The 22,740-nt window shown below is 36.6% G+C and overlaps 1 protein-coding gene across 3 annotated transcripts in view; it reads right to left on the reverse strand.

Annotated features, from left to right (window-relative positions):
• LOC120531779 (potassium voltage-gated channel subfamily H member 7-like) overlaps window positions 1-22,740 on the reverse strand; it is a 440,320-nt gene that overhangs the window by 238,278 nt on the left and 179,302 nt on the right. For all 3 annotated transcript variants that reach the window (XM_039757502.1, XM_039757501.1, XM_039757500.1), the window contains exon 4: window positions 37-471. In XM_039757502.1, the coding sequence (XP_039613436.1) occupies window positions 37-471 (435 nt within the window). The remainder of the gene's footprint in view (window positions 1-36; window positions 472-22,740) is intronic.

Consider the following 22,740-nt stretch of genomic DNA (forward strand, 5'->3'; position numbering starts at 1 on the left):
ATAAAAATAATTTTAGTTGTCTTGTCATAACCATACCTTCACTTGCATGCCTGTCTCTGAACACACTCTTTGCGTTGACACGAAAGCCTTCAATATCATGAACTGAAGAAGCTCGTCTCATGCTGCAAATGCTCTCCTTCGATCTGGCATGACTGAGGCATGCCCTTGACTCCAGCATGTCCGGGTATAACTTATCCCATTGCTGTTTAGGTGATGAATGATCAAGAGGTCCTGAAATGTTAACCAAAGCTGGGCATGGACTGGATCCTATTAATGCTTTTGTATCATCTGCATCTGAAGGGGAGCAACTTTCCTTTGTGGGGGTTTTGAAGTGTTTCATGGCAACAGAGTCATCACTTTGTTTTGGAGCATCTACCATGACAGCATCTGGGTCCTCCTGTGGAAGTGACTGTTTAGCAGTACCTAGCAGTCTCAGTCCAGGCAGCCGCAACCGGAAAAACCTTCCTTTACCTGCAAGACATAAAACAGTTTTAAGGAGAAAATTTCAACATTTAAGCTCAGGTCACAAGTAAAAAATATAACTTTTCTTTCATTTATGCAGGCATTCATATGCATTTCAAGAATAGTCATTTTAAAAAAAAAAATTTAAGTTAAAGCCAGACCATTTTACTAACAAGAGTCAATTCGTCCACTGTTAAGACAGGTACTATTTTTATTGTATCTTTGCTTACTCATGATAATTCTTCTATCCATTTTTCCCCCATATCCTCTGTGTTACGGATATAACCTCAGTTCTTGAATAAGTAGGAACCAACCTATGGCAGGACACCTTTTCATCAAGTGGCACATTCACATGCAAGCACACTTCATGATGCCAAGCACAGAACACGCTATTCCAACATTTTCCTGAAAAATGAAGTGTAAAGATTAAAAATTAAAGTAACCTAACACAAAACATTACTTAAACCCAGTTAGGTGTGTTGGGTATCATAGGTCCCATCAGAAACTTTGGGAACCAACCCTGAGTGGGGCACAACTGAATTACATTGTCCATTTACACATACTCACATCCACCTGAGCCAATGTAGACTCACCATTCTCACCTAAAATCATGCCTTTATGAAGTGACTACAAAACAGAAGCATGCTGGAAAATTACAGCAAAGATACAAACAGGGCAAACAAACTTGACACAGGCCGTGACCAGATGTGGGATTCTAATCCAAGACACTGAAATCACACAGCAACAATGATAATCATTGTGCCACTGTATAGTATTATTATCGTGTATGGTAAAGTACAGTGTCATACAAAAGTTTTCTGTCTTTTGACTATTATTTTACTGAGTAACAATTCCTACACTGAAAGGTTGCTCTCCGTGATTTTTTTTATCAAACCATTTAAACTTGAAATTATGTTTTTCATTTTACATTGTTTTATGTCAGAAAAATCTAAGAAGGAAAATAAAGAAAAAATGCTGTTTGAACAAGTATTCCCTTCCACACAATTTAAATTTAGGATCTCCACCGTTTTTAAACAACTCTTTTGGGGTTAAGTATGCCCCAGCTTTGCACTCTGTTCGGGAGAGATTTTGGCCAATTCTTCCAAGACGACTTGGTCAGGTGATTTGGGTTAATTGGACAATGCTTATGCACCACAGTTTTCAAATAATGCCACATATGCTCAATTAGATTGAAATAAGAGCTTTTAATTGGCCATTATATGATAGTCAACTTTTCATTTTGTCTTTGAATCACTCTAAAGTTAATTTGTCCTTGTGTTTGGGATCATTGTCCAGAAAAATTAAGTTTCAGCCAAGCTTGAGTTTTTTAATATTTTCAAACGGCTTCTCTGGAGTTCTGCAAGCAGGTCCTCCAACTTGCAGGGAAAACTTGGGGGTTGGTGGCAGGATTGGAACACTGTTCCATTCTGTTCAAACTAGTGTGGTGCTGAGGTGTCACCTGTTGCACGGCTGCAGATGGGTCCTAATTTGGAATCCTGAGGTTGTTCATCGTGTGGTGGGTACAGCAATGCGCTGTATCAGTGCATGCTCCCAACACTCTCTTCTCGCTCTGTTATATTTGCTTCTATTCCTACTATGTATTCTTCCTTCTGTTTTAACTGAATGACAGGCCCCTTCTGATGAAAAGAAGCCCCACCGCATAATTATACATCCACCATATTTCACTATAGGTATGGTGATTGACAGCACATTTTAGATTAGAACTTTGGCAAAAAATCTTTTATCTTGGTCTTATCATTGAGCATCATTTTCCTAAAACACATCTGGGTGACTCTCATGTTTTCTGTCAAGCTCCAGATGTGCCTCTGCATGGTGCCTTTTGAGCAATGACTTGCTTTGTGTCACACTTTCATGCATGCCAATGTTAGGCAGAGCTTTTGATTTATCTTTCACTTCAATCCCAAGTACTAAACTTTGCAGTTCTTACAAAGTGATTGTTAGCATCTCTCTTTGGCCTCTGTTCTTTCACAAGTCTCCTTTTGTTTAAGTACACATTTGACTTAACCAAAAATGTACCCTAGGACATCTAAATACTGTTTTGTACTGTTTGCATAATTTATGCATTTTTTATTACTTTAAAAGTTTTGAATGACATTGAATGACACAACTCTGTTATTAAGTGTGGTTACCACTGGACCTACTCCTTTTATCCCCCATGCCTGTCAGTAAATATAACTGTTAATTAATTCTAGATACAAATTGCAGTTATTTGACCAACAGTTTTGGGATTTGAAAACTTCGCTTGAGCACATACCATGGTAATGTTATATTTTCAAACAGTAAGTTTTGCAAAATCAACAATAAAACTATCTAGAAGATAGCACGCACCACATTAATCTCAATAAGCAAGCACATTTTTTTGCTTCTAAGAAGAAATCATGTCTTTTCCATCTTAAAAATGTTGGAAAATTAAGGCGCTTTCTCAATAAACAGGATTCTGAGAAATTAATTTATGCATTTATTTCTAGTAGGATTGACTACTGCAATGTGGTGTTCACTGGCTGTTCAAACTGTTCTTTATACAGCCTCCAGTTAATCCAAAATGCTGCTGCAAGAATTATTACAAGAACAAGAAAATACGAACACATAACTCCAGTTTTTAAATCCTTACACTGGATTCCAGTTAAGTTTAGGGCAGATTTCAAAATCCTCCTTTTAACAAATAAAGCATTAAATGGCTGAGGTCCGGCTTACTTCTCTGAACTTATCATGACTTACAAACCAGAGCGCACATTAATCTACTGTTAATTTCTGTTCTGTACTTTTTTTTTTTTTACTTTTATACCGTATTGAGGATTTGTTCTGTTCTGTGTATTGTATTGTATTGTATTGTATTGTATTGTATTGAACCCCTTCCTTTTGACACCCACTGCATGCCCAACCTACCTGGAAAGGAGTCACTTTTTGAACTGCCTTTCCCCTACAGGGTTTTTTGGGAGTTTTTCCTTGTTTTCTTAGAGAGTCAAGGCAGGGGGCTGTCAAGAGCCAGGGCCTGTTAAAGCCCATTGTGGCACTTCTTGTGTGATTTTGGGCTATACAAAAATAAAATAAATTGTATTGTATTGTATCGTATTTTTTAAATGAACATTCAGTCAGTCTATTTAAGCAAGCAGTTGATTTAGAAATTGGTAGCTGAAATCAAAACTGCCATTTTTCCACATAATGTGTATTGCTCAGCACTTTGTGCTTGCCATTTATTCTGCATCAAAATTGGTAAGAATTTCGTTCCATGTGTAGTTTAATAGTACCAGTATGAACACTCAATGGTTCAGAATTGGCAACAGCTCTAGCGAATGAAGAATGCCACGATTTTAGAAACTGCATTTCTTAAATGTGACATGGCTTCTGTTTAAAATCATGTGTGAGTTGTTTTGAGACATCAATCTTGCATTGCATTTAAGAAATAACAGGACACTGCACCGTCTTCCAAACCATTTCTCATAGTTCTCATTCACTTTAAATAATTAATATAATCAAAAGCATGTATGTTTGCCTTTTTTGTGGGTATACTTTCATTGTAATTCAATGAAAAATTATATGGATTTCTTTTTTGATATAAAAAGATGTTCTTTGTGTTTTTAGAATATTTATATCTAGTGTTACTTAATTACTTATCAGTGCTGTCACACTTCCCATACCCCTACTCCCCCCAACCAGGTCAGCAACCAATTGCTATGAACTTTCAGTTCATAAGAATGTAATTTCCAAAAAATACTCAAAATGCCCTCTTGGGTGGGAGACCATCAAGCCCTGGCTAGATACAAAGGGCAAACACATGATCTTTTTTAATTGAAAGCTTTATTGTAAAAAGTACTCTGTAATAATCAAAAAAAGACCTATTCTGCTGAGCTCACCTTTGAGGTATGATTCAATTGTTATACAGTAATCTATCAGCTATCTAGCTATCATGATGTAACTCTTCATTGTCTACTCATCTACTTTTGCACATTTCAAACATAACCGCATTCATCTATCAACCCATCTGTTGCTTGCGATGTCATACACTGCAGCATAGCAGCTTCTCAGTGCTGGGGCACCCAATATGCCTCTGGCTAGAAATGCTTAACTTGATGCTGTCACACAACAGGAAGAGTATTCCAGCAATGATGAAAGAAGAAGAAAATGAAACTAATGCTCAATTTAATTTAAATCCACTAATCCAAGTTGAGCTTTAATATTCAGGCAAGGGTAAAAATGGTTGCCACATTTGTAATGAAAATTAATAATTGTGTGGTATCACAGGTTCAAGGGAAGTTTATGGACTGAAACCTATAAAACACAATAAAAGAAAAAACAAAGTGCCTGATGCCACAATTCACAATCCACCATAAACTGTATTAGAAAATCCAGACCACTGGCATGAAAAATTAGAATGGAGCCACAAACTGTATACAGTATAGTACTAGCGCTAGTGATGCACTCTACAATGTACTGTAACTCTTCCCAGTGTTGCATTTCGGCCAAGGCAGCACCACATTGTTTTGTTAATATTTTAAAGACATATTAAAACTTTTAACAAATATGTAAAAGTAGACTAAAACAAACTTTCTAACTTTGTGTTAAAAAGATAAACTTACCTCACATATTTTTATCAATACAAAAATAGACAGAATCAATTGCAAGCACATTTTAACAAGTGCCACTCAGTTTAATAAAACCTCAAAATTTTATCATAACTAATATACTTTCTTCAAAATCCAACCGTGTTCTTTACCTATTGTTAGTTTATAAACATCTTTATCTTCCTACAATCAGAACTGAGATCAAAGATTTGCACACCGTTGTAAAAATGCAAACTGTACTGCAACCCATTTGGAGTACACAAAATCTTTCCTTAACTAAACTTGATTTTATTTTTTTGGCATTGTGAGTGACAGCACATTAGGCTCAAAGGAAAACGTCTGAAAAGAAATATGCTGAGGTGTTACTGTATTTTCTGTGAAAAATGTGAGATATTCTGTAATGTTCAATTTCAACTTGTAAACTATAAAACTAGACACCACATTTGTAAACTTTGTGGGGTTTTTTTTGTTTATTTTATTAGATAAAGAATAATTTAGCTTAATGCTGCTGATTAGTCATGGTCTTAGAGCAGTGGCTGTTAAGGTGTTTCAACACAGACAACTTAGGCAAAGCCAGAGATATGGCGGATCACCTACAGTATGGTCAACAGTCATTTCTCACCATTAACTGTACATTACAATTACCATATTCCAAAATACTTTTCAAAGTTTCAGATGGAGTTAGTGATTAATATACTGTAACCATTAGTCCTTGAAGGTAGAGTTACACCAGGCTGACAACACTTATACACTGACATCAGTTTCAAGGAAAAAGGAACTGCCTTTGCTGAGGTGGGCTCACCAGGCTGACAGTAAGATGAATTTAAAAGGTTTCCTAAAACATTGATGGAGATTGGTTGAAAGTTTGAATTAACATCAATGGAGTGGAGCAGGAAGGGCAATAGTAGTAAACCTTATTACGATCTACAAGAAAGTCAAGTGGAGTGATCAGAAATTAAATAACAAATGTCTTTCTGAGGCGGCACAGTGGGTAGTGTTGCTGCCTCGCAGTTAGGAGACTCAGGTTCGCTTCCCAGGTCCACCCTGCGTGAAGTTTGCATGTTCTACCAGTGTCTGCGTGGGTTTCCTCCGGGTACTCTGGTTTCTTCCAAAGACATGCAGGTTAGGTGCATTGGTGATCCTAAATTGTCCCTAGTGTGTGTGTGTGCACCCTGCGGTGGGCTGGCACCCCGCCCGGGATTTGTTTCCTGCCTTGCGCCCTGTGTTGGCTTTGATTGGCTCCTATGACCCTGTAGTTTGGATATAGCGGGATGGATGTCTTTCTGTGATACATTTTGCATACTTTTCTCATACCACAAGATTAACACTATTACACCAGTTTATTTGCATCACTAGAAACAGCAAACCAACATTACATTTGTGTTCAGGATTATTCAACCATAAATTTGCATTAAATAAGACTGAAAAGTCATCATTTAACTAAATTTCAATGTGTAATAATTTATAAATGACTCATAACTGCCCATTAATTGTGCATCCAAAGCACATCTAAGCTTTGTTCACCAAATCCTTAGACATGTTCACGCCTTATTTGCTATGTACAGCAGTTAAGCAATCGTCAATGTACTGTACAGGCAATGCAAAGTAATGATACACTACATACGAAGAAGAAAAAAAACATACATACACCAGACTACTTTACTATTATTTCTGCGATTTCTGCTAATTACTAATTGAACATCAGAGATGCTTAATTGCTTAACTGAATGTTAATTTAGCCATTTAATGTACTATTTCATTAGCTTAAATCAAGATGTTATCAGTAAAGTATGTGGTTGTGTGCTTAAGCAGATGAACAATTTGTAAAATATCCAAAATATACTAATTTGATAGAATATCCATACAATTATACACTACATAATAGACACATTTGATACTATATAGAGAGACGGAAAATGTATAATTTCTAATAGGTCACTGTTTATAGAAAAAAACATTCAGGTTCAGTCTGTCTTTAACAACTATGTTTTCCTTTTAACAACATTTTTCACTGCATATACACTCCTTGTTCAAAAGTTTTAGAACACCTCAATATTTCCAGTTTTTCTTCAAATGTAATCATTTGAAATGCAATAAATGACCTAAAATGGTGAAAAGGTAAATAGTAAATAGGGTTTTTAAGAAATCAACAGATGATGGGACACCAGTGCAAATTGTTTGCTTCAACTTGCAAGGCTTAATTTACTTTAATTGCTGTAGAACATCTATAGGTTGTAACCAGTTAGTTGTTTCCTGAAGAATGTCCATTTGCAATATTATGATATTTCTGTTTTTCAGTTTTTGCTAAACTAAACTTTAAATTTAAACCCCTGGGTGTTTACTGCTTACCTTTTCACAGTTTTAGGTCATTCATTGCATTTCAACTGTTTACACTTGAAGAAATAGTGGAAAGATTTCTTTGAAAGGAGAACCAAATATTAATAAAACAACACATATTAGGTTTAGGTCACTACTAGGCCTTATATTTAAATTATTTTTTATGCTATTTTGTTCATTTTTTGTCCTTTTGTTATTATTGTTTATGTTAATGTTGTTAATTATGTATACAATTATGTATTTTTATCTGTTCTGCTCACTGCTTGGTGCTTGTGTGTGGATTCTTGTTCTGCCATGTTTCTTGTGTTTTGTAGGTGATTCCCCATGTGGTGGGGGACCTATTAATCTTCTTTGAGTGAACTTCAGTCCTTTCATGGTTCATTGTATGCACTTGGTAGTTGGTAAGTTTTCCTGTTTTTGCTATTGCTAATTCTTTGATATGAACTGGTAGTTTGACTCTTTTGCTTCTGATTTAGGGATTCTGCTTTCTTGATAGTGTTTTGGAACATGTTACCTTGTTTATTTTGTTTTCGGACTCTTTTGTTTTTTGCATTTTATATTTTATGTTAATAATGTATCCTTTTCTAACTATTTTTGTTGCTTTGCTCTGTACTAGCCAAGGGTTGATGGTGATCCTCTCCCTACCAAGGCATTTTTAGTGTATTTTGGGACCATTAAGCATATTACTTGAAATCTGAGGGAAAGCCTCTAGAGTGCCTTTGTGTGCACACTTTCTGGTCAGGCACATTGGAATTCAGACCTGCTTCCCAGGCTACTCTTTGTGTCCTCAAGCTACTTTGTCCGTTTCAGATGATTCAATCACTACAATACAATGTTATGGTGATGCAGTGATTAGTGTGACTGTCTCATGGATCCAACATTCTGGGTATAAATTCTTCAAATGAGAATTACCTGTGTGTATTTTTACTTATCCATTTCTAATTTATCTTTCTTTTTTTGCAACATATTCTTTGATATCTTGTAAAGTACTTTCAGCTTCATTCTTTGTATGAAAAAGTGCTATTGAAACAAATTCTGTTGTTACATATTCTCCTTACTAAACTTACATTTGATTCTACTATAGCTCCTTCCTCAAATGTGCATGAATAGGCCCTACATTGGACCAGCACCCAATCCTGGGCTACTTTCTGTCTCGTCCAGATGCTGCCCAGATAGACTCTGGCCACAGTGAAATCATTAAATGATGTATAAAATTACTAAAATAATAGTTTGATTAAACTATCATTTACAGTACTTAACTGCTTAGTATCTCAGAGCACCTACATCTCAGCTAATTTGTTGACTGATATTCCTAAGTATTGCACTTTCCCCTGTGTTTGTGTATATTTCCACTCTAAACTTATGCTGTCATGTTAATTAGTGAATCTGAACTGAGCTTTGTGATTGACTGTTGTCCTGCTCAGGAGTAGTTCCTGCCCTACACTCACTGCTGATGATTTTAGCTCCAAATCCCAATAACCCTGTGCAAGATTAAATATAATTTATCACAGTATCAATAAAGCCCTATCAGGTTAGTTTAGTTTACGTTTATTACCAGGTTATTTATAAAAAGGTTTATAAAACTTCTGCCCAGTTTATTAAAATTAAAAGATACAGTGGCATTAAATAATAGAGTGAAAAAGAATATTCGAAGCTACTACAAAGGGCATAACAAATAAGAAACATACACAATATTTTTGCCATTATAGCATACCTTTCAAAACAACATAGAAGAGAAAGAACAGTAATATAGTATAATAAACATTAGTCATTTTAAAAGGGATGCCTCACAGCAAAGCAAAATCAAAGTGCACAGGTGTATCAGAAAATGTATAATTATTAATTAAATTGTATCACTGTTATGAAGTTATTGTAATTTGTTGTTATGTTGTAAATTGCTGCATGTATTTTCAGCCATTTGCTTCCTGGTTCAGGATGATGTAAACAACTGACTAGCCTGAAAGTTCAAGACTTTTCCCTTTGGCTCAGAACCAAGATATTCATTGAGTGTAGCAGTTGAAACTCCTTGGAATAAAGTCAATGAGGTAGCCACCTGAAAGACCCGTAATAAGTATGCAGTAGTAAATGCTTAAGGACAAGTTGAAAATATAGGATAATGTACCCCATGCTAACTGAGTGACTGTGGAATGCTAAATGGGCCGATTAAACTTGCTTTAGCAAATAATATGGTTTAGGTGAATCGTAAAAAATGCATTTTAGTCATAGATTTGACTGACACAGTAGTGGCTCAGTTTTGAAATAGCATATGATGTACATACAGTATCTAAGCTAACATCAAAAAAACAATGAAATCCCCTAACTGCCTCACTCAGCCTATAGTAAATATATACAATAGACTTCATTCCTGATTGTCTAGTGGCAGGGAAGCTCATTTCAGGGTAGCATATCAGCCCCAGATTAGAGTACCTTTCTGAAATACAGTAAAATAATGTCATATTAAATTATTTTGTGATATAATGCTTTAAAAATACAAAGAACAATATAAATATGGAACTGTTTTCAGACTGGCATTTTGTTTACCGTTATCAAAGCCTGCTTTTTCTCCCACATTATAAGGTCATAGGAGTAGAGCCTTGCATTGGTTTACACCCAAACAAAAATTTGGTGATTTTAGGAATTTTTTGCACATTTGAACATGGTTCTATATTTTACAAATGTAGGAGAAGTCCAGGCAAAACAATACACTGTAATAATAGTATTGAATTTCTCTCTTATGACCCTGCAGCAGAGTTTACATTGGGAGAGGAAAAGAAACACCTGTCATTCTCTATTTGCCAAACAGAAACACACTCAAATATTGGTCTAGGCACAACCAGCTTTATTATAGATACATATTACTTGATGTCACATAGACAAATTAGCTACTGGAAAATATCAAGTAACTAATAATCAAGCTGATGTGAAATTAGATGTGTGAAGGTTCTTTGATGTCATTATTGAGCGAATTGAAAAATAACTTGTGATTAAAAAAAACAGATGCATCAGTATAGCTTAGCATGACAGATATTTTTTCACTTTCTGCTAAATGTAACTATCCATCACATACTGTATCCCTAATGGGCTTGTATCGAAGGAGTGACACTTCATAGCAGTGACATAACAAAGGAGTGACATGAATACCTTAATAAAGGAGTGACATTTTATTGGAGTGACATAACGATGGAGTGACAAATTATGATTAAAATTTTATTTAAAAAAAAAAACAAAAATTATAAAAATTATCGCCTCACCTACCACACACAACTGAAAGTTCACTCACCAAAAAAAACATTGTCGCCTCACCTACCACTTGGATGGTTGGTTGGATGGTTGTCACTCCTTTGAAATTTATATCTGAGGTTTCACTCCTTTGTTATGTCACTCCTTTGAATGGGGCCGATGCCTAATATGTGTATGTGTGTTTGCGTGTAGCTGTGCATATGTGTATGTTCATCCTGCGATGCATTGGCTCCCCACCCAGGAATTGTTTCTGCCTTGTGCCTGTTGCCTGCTGGGATAAGCTCCATCTTACTGTGACTCTGCTATAGATAAGCAGGTACTGTATATTAAATGGATAACTGGATGGATGGATAGTTTTTATTATTTCACTGCATGATCATATCTAATGTCAGCCTAGCACACCCATTACATCTACAGTATTAAAAGCAATATAGGAACTCATACTTTAAACTATCCAGTAATAGCTTGTTTTCGCATCTTGAAAAATATAAAAAAAAGCAGGAAAAGCAAACAATTTGCTTGTAAATAAAAGTTTTGCAGATTGTGGAAGGATGCTGTGGCTAGGAAAATAGGGAATAGCACAGTGGCACAGACAGGAAAGGGGGATGACTGAAGTTCATCTTTTAGAACAATGAGCTGATCTGAGAATTCTAAGGATTCTAAGCAACACAGCAGAGGAGAAAAACAAGTTCAGGGTTAGTATCCTCATGTCATGCAGAAAGGTAAGTTACAGATGAAGCAGAGTGGAAAGCAAATGAGTTAAAGATGATGAGTTGTGAGTATTAGAGAAGAAAAGTTTTTATGGAAAGAAGGACAAAAGTCATATACTAAAACAAAACCTGAGGTGTGGGGCATAATATTTGCAAGAGAAATTTTATTAAGGACCTAAGATTAGTACAATAAATACTGCATTACAGTATACATTTCAAATTCAAAGTTTCAATCTGTGGTGTTGTATATATGAAAAGTTCACATACATGTTTTCAGATATATCTAAGGTAAAGTTAAAGCTTTCTTGTTTTGTGTGTATAATACAATAAAATATTTGCCAATGATTGATATCTTCATGACATCTATTGCTGCACACTTTTAGATATGGTGCTTAAGGTAATTGTATGCTATTATAGTAAATTGGGTACATATTTATAACTTGCTATTCTGATGCTTGGTCACCCACTCACTCATAACAATGAACATTTGAGGGCTGAGGTTTGGTTTATTGCTTTTAAAGCAGTAGATCCGTTCAGGTCAACATTTATTTCTGGGCTGCATTTTGAGTGTGGCTTTCTTTGTTGCAGGTACAGGCTGGATGTGGGTCCACAAAAATTGACCGACATAGATGTCTACATGGGAGCTAAAGCTTAGGCAGTAGCCAGTCTTGCATGAGCATGCTTATACACACACACACTGATAAAAGTCCAACCTAACACACTTGCCTTTTGAATGTTAGAGAATAGCACATAACTCAGAAAAAAACATATACAAAGCTAAGGAGAAATACACAGAGATTGTGGTCAAGATAGGAATTGATCCCAGGTCCCTGGTTCTGTAAGGCAGCATGTATAACCTCTTCTCATCCATTGCTCTCAGCTCAACACTGAAATATGTATGCAAGAAATTTGTGAAAACATAAAGTTAGCCTGCAAAGCAGAAAACCTTTTGCAAAATAAGATGGCCGATGTCTAGTATCTAATGTCCATGAGAACTTTTAAAAAAAAAACAACTGGATGAAACATTTGAACCATAATTCACTCCACACTTAATCTGTGATGAATGTGTCAGTCTGCCCTCTCTTCTGACATGGTAGTTTGTTCATTCTCCAGGGATGAAAAAACAATTCCCAATGTGACCCAGATCAGCAATCCTCACCAAATCACCACCTACGGGTTCATCCAATAATGGTATCTCTGAAAATCTGGTAACTAGGAATCAGATCCATAAACAAGGAATAGTGTGAAGGACCACTAAAATAAGTCGGGATACACTGAAATTGGGTAAATTTAATTCCAGGAAAACCTGGATTTAGTCAAACCTTTGTTTCCAGAACAGATTCAGCCAGAAGTACATGATCCGTGAGGCCGAAGAGGCAGAGAATTTCTTAATTCTGCTGTTTGCAACGAGCTCAGGCTTTGTCTATTCAAAAAAGAAAGATTTGAGAAAATCCCAATCAGTTACTGGGATGACTAATGCTCTGAATTTAATCTGCAAAACAGCAAGTTTAGCATGAAAGTTTGTAATGTTTTAAGGCCACAAAATAATTCATTAGCAGAGAATGTGGACAACTAAATATAACTGACTAGTTGGGTGAATGTTGAAAATTACCTGTCAGAAATGCTGATCCCAGCTGCTCTATTTAAGAAGCCAAAAATCTGATGAAATGTTCCTGAGTGAACAACAACAAAGAGGCACAATTCCTTCTCCAAATGCTGCCCAGATGCAGTGGGTAGCGCTGCTGCCTCGCAGTAAGGAGACCCGGGTTCGCTTAACGGGTCCTCCCTGCATGGAGTTTCTATGTTCTCCCTGCGTCTGCGTGGGTTTCCTCCTACAGTCTGGGTTTGTTCCTACAGTCTGCATTGGTGCAGGTAAATTGTCCGTAGTGTGTGCTTGGTGTGTGGGTGTGTGTGTGTGTGTGAGTGTCCTGTGGTGGGCTGGCGCCCTGCCCGGGGTTTGTTTCCTGCCTTGCACCCTGTGTTGGCTGGGATTGGCTCCAGCAAACCCCCATGACCCTGTAGTTAGGATATAGCAGGTTGGATAATGGATGTATGGATGGATGCTGCCCAGGGAAAGGTAATCAGACCCTAATTAGACATGCCCAGAGAAGTATCTCTATGAATGTTTACATTTTATATCCGACACTTTAATAAACCTGAGAAACCTTGTAAAATATAACATCTTCAATTTAACATATAATGGTTTCGACTTGACATCAATGCAAATCATGTACAGTTCCTGTCTTTTTTTTTTTTGCTAACAGCTGCTCTCCCAACAAATATGAAGATGAAAAAAATATCAACAAAGTGATCACAAAAGTGTGCCTAACTTTGAAGCGGTGCATGTAAACATGCAGACACGGGCTGTCTTCCCGAGACAGAAATAAATAACCACCATCAAAGAGGAATTACACAGAGTCATGGCCAGCAATAATAACTCATAATAAACTCACTGGTGAAACAAACTGCTCAATTTCATCCCTTCTGCAGAGTCCCTTGCCTTTTAAAGTAACACTTCTAAAGATTTTCATCTTCTGTGAATACCTACACCTACAGTATATGCTTATAAATGCATTGCTTCTGTATAGTATACAGGTTAATTTGCCTGATAACTTTAAATGTTGTCTACAGTACCTTCTGTCTACTGGTTTACTTTTCATTTTCCCTCTTGTTTTTACATATTTAAGTAGTTTGCATCCATTTCGGGGTGATGGGCCAGTTGCATACTGCAGTACGGGACTGGCATGGGGGCCCCTTCATTTTTCAAATCGGACGGAAACGTCTTGCCCGAAGGATTCCTCAGATGTATTGATGGATACTATAGATGTTGACTTTTGGCATCCGGGTACAATCCAGCGATGTCTGTGTCAGAGGTGACACCTGTATACAGTTCACCTATACAGTATGTCTATCGACACCAAGTATCACTGTGTAGTGTTGTTTTCCTGTCCTTGCTGTTTGGTGCTTGTAGTCATACTTTTCCCAACAAATGGTTGCTCAGCAATACAGGGTGAGTCAAAATTATGTTAACAGTAATGGTACTGCTAAGTACATACTTATATACAATTTTTGTAGACAATTTATGCGCCACATATGGTATATGCGTTGAACATGATGGCAAACAGGTTGAGACATTCCTGTAAATCATCTTACACATATGAAGTATGTTTTGTGAATAAATTTGTTCCGCCATTCAAATGTTGAAATAATTTTTACTCACCTTGTATTTCACCCCTTATGAGTTGTTTTGGATAAAAGCCTCTGCTAAATGAATAAATGTATTAGAGGATTTCCCACTATAATTGGCTGTGTGAATGGAACACATCTTTACCAAACCACTGAGTATGAATGAAGGAGACAGTTGCATTATTTTAGCACAAAGAACGGAATCAGGTTGAAACTGTCAATGTGGTCTTTATTTATGACATATTTCTTTATTTGCATTCATATTATCATTTTTAATGTACAAGCTCTGCATAATAATTATTACTGCAACAAACACTAAACACACATTAACTAACTTGGTTATTATGTATACTTTGCTGCTTAACCAATCACAGCAGTTGGTAGACTGAATATTCTGAAAATAATACAACAATATGTGCATGGACTCTTTTCACAGCTCCAGTGTCCAAGTAAAGAAAAAGGTGAATGCATATAAAATACACCATACAAATATCAATGTATCCTCTTCTCCATTTTTAGGATATCAGGTTACTCTATGCACATAACTTACAAATGCTGAGGTCAAATATTTGGGTTCTGAAGTTTGAACAGGTTAAGTTACCATGCAAAAGGTGGATACTGTTCCAAGTCTTCAATTTGTACATGAAAGTAATGTAATTTAGTCTCTTTTGGCTTGTTATTACAAGACAATACAGGGTTCAGTGTAGACGGGATAAAGCTTGACATCTTTCATAGTACTACTTTGAATGACTAGAACAAATCTATATATGTTGAATGCTTAATGCCCTGGGTCTTAGTTTTTTTTTATATCATTAACATTGCAAAAACAGAATACTATGACTATTTTAGGGCATATTTCACGAAAGGTAATATGATCAAGAGTACATTTTTGCACAATGTAATAATTTACTACACAAAGTAATCAGGATTTAATTGATTATGCATTTATTCTGTCAGTGATATTCCACCACAACATCTTCCTTTCATTGGATGCTGCTGCTGTAATGCTCCTCATTTGGATTATATGCCAGTAATCTTTATTAATGTGCATAATCTGTACCAATCTATCCAGGATTGCTTGCTGCAATCCAGAGTTTTAGGACCAAATAATCGGATGGTGAAACATTGTGCCATAGCAAGCTGGAATTCTTTTTAAGATCCAGGATTATCTAATTATCTTTTCTGGAAAAGCCCCCTGGAAGGTATGTGTTATCAACATGTTTCCATGTGTACACAGGAAAATAAAACTGGCCCTAATACGCTTCTGTAGTGAACAGAATTACAGAGCAGAGTCAAAAATATCAGACGAGTCACTAAAACTAGGCAAAAATCTAGAAAAAAGGGTCAAAACCAAACTACAATTTCTTAGTACAAACCAAAATTAATCAAAAATGTAGTCAAGAATTATTGATGTAGTGTTGATGATTATGTGAATAACAATGGGCATTACAGTGATAAAAAATTGCCCATGGCCAATGTGAAAAGAAAAGCTCAGTACAAAATTGCACTGAACAATATCATAAAAACAAAGAATGGCAAAGCCAAGGAGCATGACAGTGAGCGGGATAGCTCCCCAAACTAGAAAAAGAGAAATAAGACTAATAAATAGAAAGAAGGTAAGACCATTCACAGCACAGCCTTTAAGACTATTTAACAGTGGCACATACTGTATGCATTTATATGCCTTATAAAGAAACTTCCAAAATATTTCATCTGTGTTTTCACTGACTTATTCCCCAGAAACAAACATGATATAAACATAATATACTGTACATACAGCATAGTACTCACCAGTTTTCCTAACCCTTTTATTCCATAACAGTAGGACTGAAAGTTTATAACAGCTGCACTTGGTGCAAGATAAAATAAAATACATCTAGAGAACATGTAAGGCCAGGCAGCCACAAACTGAGTGAATAGCTACACTGTGTCACACCAGCCCCATTTAAGATTGCTAATCTATTCAGCAGACACACATCTGGGATATGTGAGGCAGCATAGAGTGTATATAGATATTGTCACAGTTTGTGCTGCCTCTATAAGAAAAGTAGGATGGAGTGAAAGCTACCTTACTTATAGTCAATTCTGCTCTCTTGTCAGGAAAGAACCAGAAATGCATTGGAAAGGACACAACCAGAAGGAATACTAGGAGCTAGCCCAACACAAGAAGGCCAAAAATGGGAAAGAAAATGGTAGTAAAATGGGATGGGACAAATATTATGGCAGTTTGCTATTTGTCACCAACCTACTCTAAAAACTGACAAAAGACAACAAATAAAATGTATTTCTGCTTCTCAATATAATAGACAGGGGACCCTTATGGGAGACCTATGGTTCAGAGTTTCAGGGACACTATTGGTTGCAAATGAAAGTTATAGGAATACAGCCCAAGAGCTTCTTACATAATTTCCAACCCCAGTAAGTTACATATGAGCTTCCCCTGATAGTATTTCCTGGTCAGGGATTCACTTTCCCTTCTGGCTATAAAACTGATTAAGAAATAAAAGAAACAAGAGAAAATAGAGAAAGCAGAAGAACAAGAAAATGAAGACTTCTTTAAACAAATGCTATTTAGGCTAGTGGAGCAGTCATGCCTGATAGTTAGGGCTTGAACTCTTGTTGAGAAAGCCTAAAGTGGCACATAGGTGTTTTGCATTCCTTTTATTGTTGAACTAATGTCTCCAAATAGCTGTACGTTTATTTATTATTACCTTTATTATAACAAGTCCTTTTCATTCATTAATTTTTGGATTCTTCGAGTTTAGGGAATACTGATAAACACCTCCATCAAGCCACAATATTTTACACACACGCAAACATCACATTAAAGGGTTTCTACCACTGCTTGCCGAGAATTGTGTTCCCATTGTGTGTAAACCTACAAATTCAAGTCCTCTAGTATGAAACAAAAAGGCCAGCCTGCTGAGCTACAGGAACATTCCTCAATACACTAAGGATTTTTTCATTGCTAACTCCTGGGGTGGTAATACAATTTCAGCTCCAGCAAGGAGCTCACACTGTCACCTCTGCTACACTCTGCACACACTAATGACACCAATATCTCTGGCTCCTGCCAGAAGCTGGCGTGAGTTATTCCCCACTTTGTGAGTTGGACCAAAAAAGTCATATTCCTTAGCTTTCAAGCAGAGTATAAAATAGACACTCTATCTGCTAAGCTAAAGGCACATTTCTTTAATCATGAAGGCTTCTAATTGTATTGGCCACAGGAACAACATTGTCATTTGAATCCTGTGGCAGACTCACACACTGAGATTTATTATAAGTGTGTGTGTGTGTGCGCGGCGTGTGTGTGTGTTCAAATGTGTGTTCTAGTTGTCTTACATTTTTTTTCACTTAATTGAATCAAAGGATTAATCTGTGTCCATGATGTTCCTATTTCTGCCTGTTGCTAAGTTACCATTCACTATATTTGCATATGACAATAATTAGATTATTTTTGTCCCATAATGTACACCCTTAACATATAAGAATTTAATGAAAGTATTTGCAAATATAATATCAATTGAGCTCTTGGTACCATAATCTTCAAGAAAATGTGATAAAGTTAAGTCAAAACAAGCAATGTGAAGCAGAAGCACATCAATTCCTCTTTAGCTAAAGCATTATCTGCATTTTTTTCAGAAGATGGTTAATGTATGAACTCAGTATATTACTTCACATCACCTAAAGTCAGTAAAGTCTGGGTTGTCTGCAGATGGCAATGAAATGTCCTAAGTCATACCAAAAAGGATTTTCCCCCCCCCAACATTGACTGCTTATTTGAAGTTTTTTTTTTTTATTTATTTGCAGTTAACTTACTCCTGAATCCCTTAGTTCAGTTGGAGAGGCACTCTATCACTTCTGATTATACCTTTCTGAAGTGCAGACAGAGTGAGGAATACACAGGGATACTTGGGGAGGTTTATCCTCCCTCAGGCTATTTTGGGCTGAAGGGATGTTAACACTGCCATTTATTTGGCAAGACACCAACAATCTGCAAATTTCCACAAGCTACAGTACCGCAAAACAAAGAGCTGGGAAGACATCACATTTTTCCCTGCATCCTTTGACAAACTACATCTTCAAATTGTGAACAAAAACTTGGATAAAATATTGCATTTAAGACTACACTATAAAAGCAACATAATCTACTCAGAGTTCCAAAATCATAATGTATCATCATCAAACAGATTTTGTAAGATTTTACTAAATTATTTGAGTGAGGACTTCAGGATTAAACTTAGTAACATAATGATTTAGATCTGTAGATTTTAATACATCTGGCGTTTTGTGAGCTGGGGGGCTGATTGCACCCCTACAGGTAAAAAAAACGCTGAAAACTACCTTCACATTACTCCCGTGCTTGCTGGGCTTACTTGCGGCTGATCTATCGCGCAATCCACTCGGTACTTCGCAGACCTAAAAGTCCGAACAGCTCCTATCAATTTTTGATTGATTGTTTGCCTTTCTCTCTCTCTGACCTTCCCTGTTCCTGACGCACACTCCTTTGAAGAGGAGGATATGTTTGCATTTTTTTTAATTGTAAGACGGAACTGTTATCTCCGTCTTGTCAAGGAGCACGTTTAAACTTTTGAAAAAGAGACATGTTTGTTTGAATAAAGTTCCTGTCTCTACAACCTCATGTGTTTCTGTGCAAATCTGTGACCCAAGAGTGACAGTTTATGTAGTTTTGTAAATGTATTGAGTGTGTGTGTGTGTAACCATCCATCCATCCATTTTCTAACCCGCTAAATCCAAACACAGGGTCACAGGAGCCAATCCCAGCCAACACAGGGCAGGAACCAATCCCAGGCAGGGTGCCAACCCACCGCAAGACACACACACTAGGGCCAATTTAGAATCTCCAATCCACCTAACCTGCATGTCTTTGGACTGTGGGAGGAAACCGGAGCGCCCAGAGGAAACCCACGCAGACACAGGGAGAACATGCAAACTCCACACAGGGAGGACCCGGGAAGTGAACCCAGGTCTCCTAACTGCAAGGCAGCAGTGCTACCACTGCGCCACCGTGCCGCCTGTGTGTGTAACCTTCATTACATTTTAACAAAAAAAATAATGTCACATAAAAATAGAATTCAATCAATCCTTCTAAATTGACTATCACTATAAAAAAAATCAGGAAATGACACTCTATGTGCTCCCATACCCTCTGCTATCTGTACAACCCTTTTCTGAACCCAAATTTTGCATTGTAAGGTTGCAAGACACCAGTGATACAGCATGATGGGATTGTCATCAATCAGAGGGAAGACTCACTCACACAACCACACTGTATCACCTTATATTTGGCAATAAACTAACAGGGTGGCAAAATGGTGTTAATACTGTTGCCTCAAAGCCTGCTCATGGCCTGAGTGGAGTTTTCATCATTTTTTATGTGCCCTGTGATGCTGGGAATAGGCTCATGCTACCCTGCCACCCAAAAAGCACAGATATATGAATGAAAGGATACAGAGATTAAATAAATCATGCTTTTTTTGTAACTAGCAGTGATATTTACTGTATCTCTTGTTAATGCATAAAAGTTGTAACTTTCTACTTGCAAATTAGTAACATTATATTTTGAAAGACTTAAAAGAGGGACAGCAGAGGCCTTGTGGTTTCAACAACATATTTGTTTTTTCATTGAGAAATTATCTTAACTGTATTACTCTCACATGGACAAAGCTGGCAGCACTGTTAGGATTATATTTTTTGATTACTCCAGTGCCTTCAGTACCACCCAGCCATCCTTGCTAAGGGGTAAGCACAGGAATATGGAAGTAAATGGTAGCTGGTGTCCTGGATAATGGACTGCTGGGCAGGCTGCTGTTTGTGATACTCAAGGACTGTGTTCCAGATATGGATGTGAGCGACACTGGAACACCAGAAGGAACAGTTCTGTTTCCTTTTCCCTTCACTCTGTCACTTATAGAAATTCCCTTATGATTCTGTATTTATGGGGCGTATTGAAAAAGATATACATAAGTCATGTGGAGAACTTTGTTTCTTGGTGCCAAAAGAACTGTCTGCAAATAAACATCAGTAAAACCAAGATGCTGGTTATATACTTTTGCCACACCAAACAGCTTCTATTTCCTTGCATTGTGGAAGTGTGTCAAGAAATGCTACTCATACAGACCAAAATGCAACTGTATAATGCCTCACTGCACCTATAACTTCCAAGAATATTTCTATTCTGTTTTTATATTTTATGCTGCCTCTGTTACTTATTATCTATCTACTACTTATTATTTATGTTTACCTTTATACGTTGGTTTTGTCATTTGGTATGGACAGCAAAGAAAGAATTTCATTGTAGGGAGGAGTTTGTTGTTTTACATAATCTAATATTATTATTTATATATTAAACTTTTGTAAAAACCTAGACTTCCCTTGAGGGAAAATAGAGTTTATTCTACATCTAACTGCGTTTTCACATAACTCTCTCATGGCTATCAAGCAATAAAAATATCATCATCAGAGGTTGTGAAGATTCAAAAATGAAACTGTAGTAGTAACTTTGCTTGAACAACTGATCAGTTGTAAGTGTAAGGGCATAGTTTCTAACTCCACCAATTCTAGTACATGACTTCAAATTCCCGTGATCCATTTGTTTCAGAAATGCCTAATGGTTTCCACTTTGAATGAACTTCCCTTTAAATATCTATGTATCCTTTACTATGCTATTTAACTGAAACCAGTACTTACAAACATACGTACATAAACCCACTTGCTCAGATTCAAGTTTGAGGTGTGCCAGAATCTATCCCAGCAGCAATGGGTGCAAAGTGGAAAACATACCTTACATTACCTGGCACAAACATGCCCACACTGACTGTCACATAGAATCAGTTAAGATAACTCAAGTAATCTAATGAGCACATCTTTGGAATAATAGGATTACAATATCAACTAAAGCACTTAAATATGTCTACTTATGTTTATTTGGCATAAAACCAAATAATTCATATTTTTCAAAATAGTCCTTCCGCATACTACTACATTTGTTGTAATACTCATGGAGATTGTCTATGCCACTAAGAAAAAAAGCTTTGTTTTGATTGTGCAACCACTCTTCTGTGGTTCAGTTTAAATCCGCATTGACCTAGTACATCCTGCAAAGGCAGCTCTTCAGATTGGAGAATACATAGTGGTCCCACGGGTCCAGATAAGGAGAAAACAGTGGGTCCTACTTCTCTTTTGTACAGCAGCTTTCGAACCCATGCAGTTTTCAGTAAAGGCATTGTCTTAAAGTAGAAGAGTGACAGTTGAGAGCTGTTCTATATGTTGATCCTTGATTGACTGAGGCAAATGCCAAGGCAAATCAGAGAAAGTACTATCTATTATGTGGACCTATTGTGGAACATAATCAATATTAAATATATACTTAGTATGCTAAAACATTGTATGTGATCTTTGTAGCACTTGAATTTGTTATTTGAAGTTCTTGAAGAATCACCATGCTTCAATTGTTATTAGGACTCTTAGTCTTAAGAAGTGTTTTATGAGATATATCCCCAATTAAACACTTCAAGTTTGAATCCACATGCTTAGAATTTTCCTTGGAACACTAGATACAATTCAGGAGTTAACATTTATGGTGGTCAAATTGTGTAGACCTTCTTCCAGCAAACTGTCCATCAACAAAAAATTCAACTAACTCATAACTAAACCCTAGGGTGTCTGCTATCTCATACACTGTGACTCTTTATTTCATAATTTCGTTTTGCTCCAAGGTGGCAAGATTTTTTTCTGTCATTAATGTTGATGTTTGGTCAGACTTTCGGTCATCGTGAAGGGATATTATGCAATGACTGGATTCTCCAGCCCATCTCTTGACTGCTGTGTATGAAGGGTTTTGTTGCGGATACTAGTTACTAGACAAGACTGAATTAGCAAAAGCATATTGTTCTTTGCAGAAATTAAATGATAAAACTCAAATTAGAGGTTTTCAGCATTCATGTGGCCTTGCTTCTGAAGCAATAAACATTCAAATTTGAAGCATTTATAGTTTATTGGGTATGTCACATATTTTAGTACACAGAAGCGAATCTTTGTCCACTTACAATATCTGCACGATAGAATAACTATTTCAAGTTCAGGCTTAACACTTTTTGACCACACCTTGCATAAGTAAGTATATCCTCTATCTAAATACTATTTCATCTGTAAATGTAATCAATTCCTCAATGACGCTTTCATTCTGACTTTATTGATCC

The sequence above is a fragment of the Polypterus senegalus genome, chromosome 6, assembly GCF_016835505.1.
Source record: "Polypterus senegalus isolate Bchr_013 chromosome 6, ASM1683550v1, whole genome shotgun sequence".
NCBI classification, from domain to species: Eukaryota; Metazoa; Chordata; class Cladistia; order Polypteriformes; family Polypteridae; genus Polypterus; species Polypterus senegalus.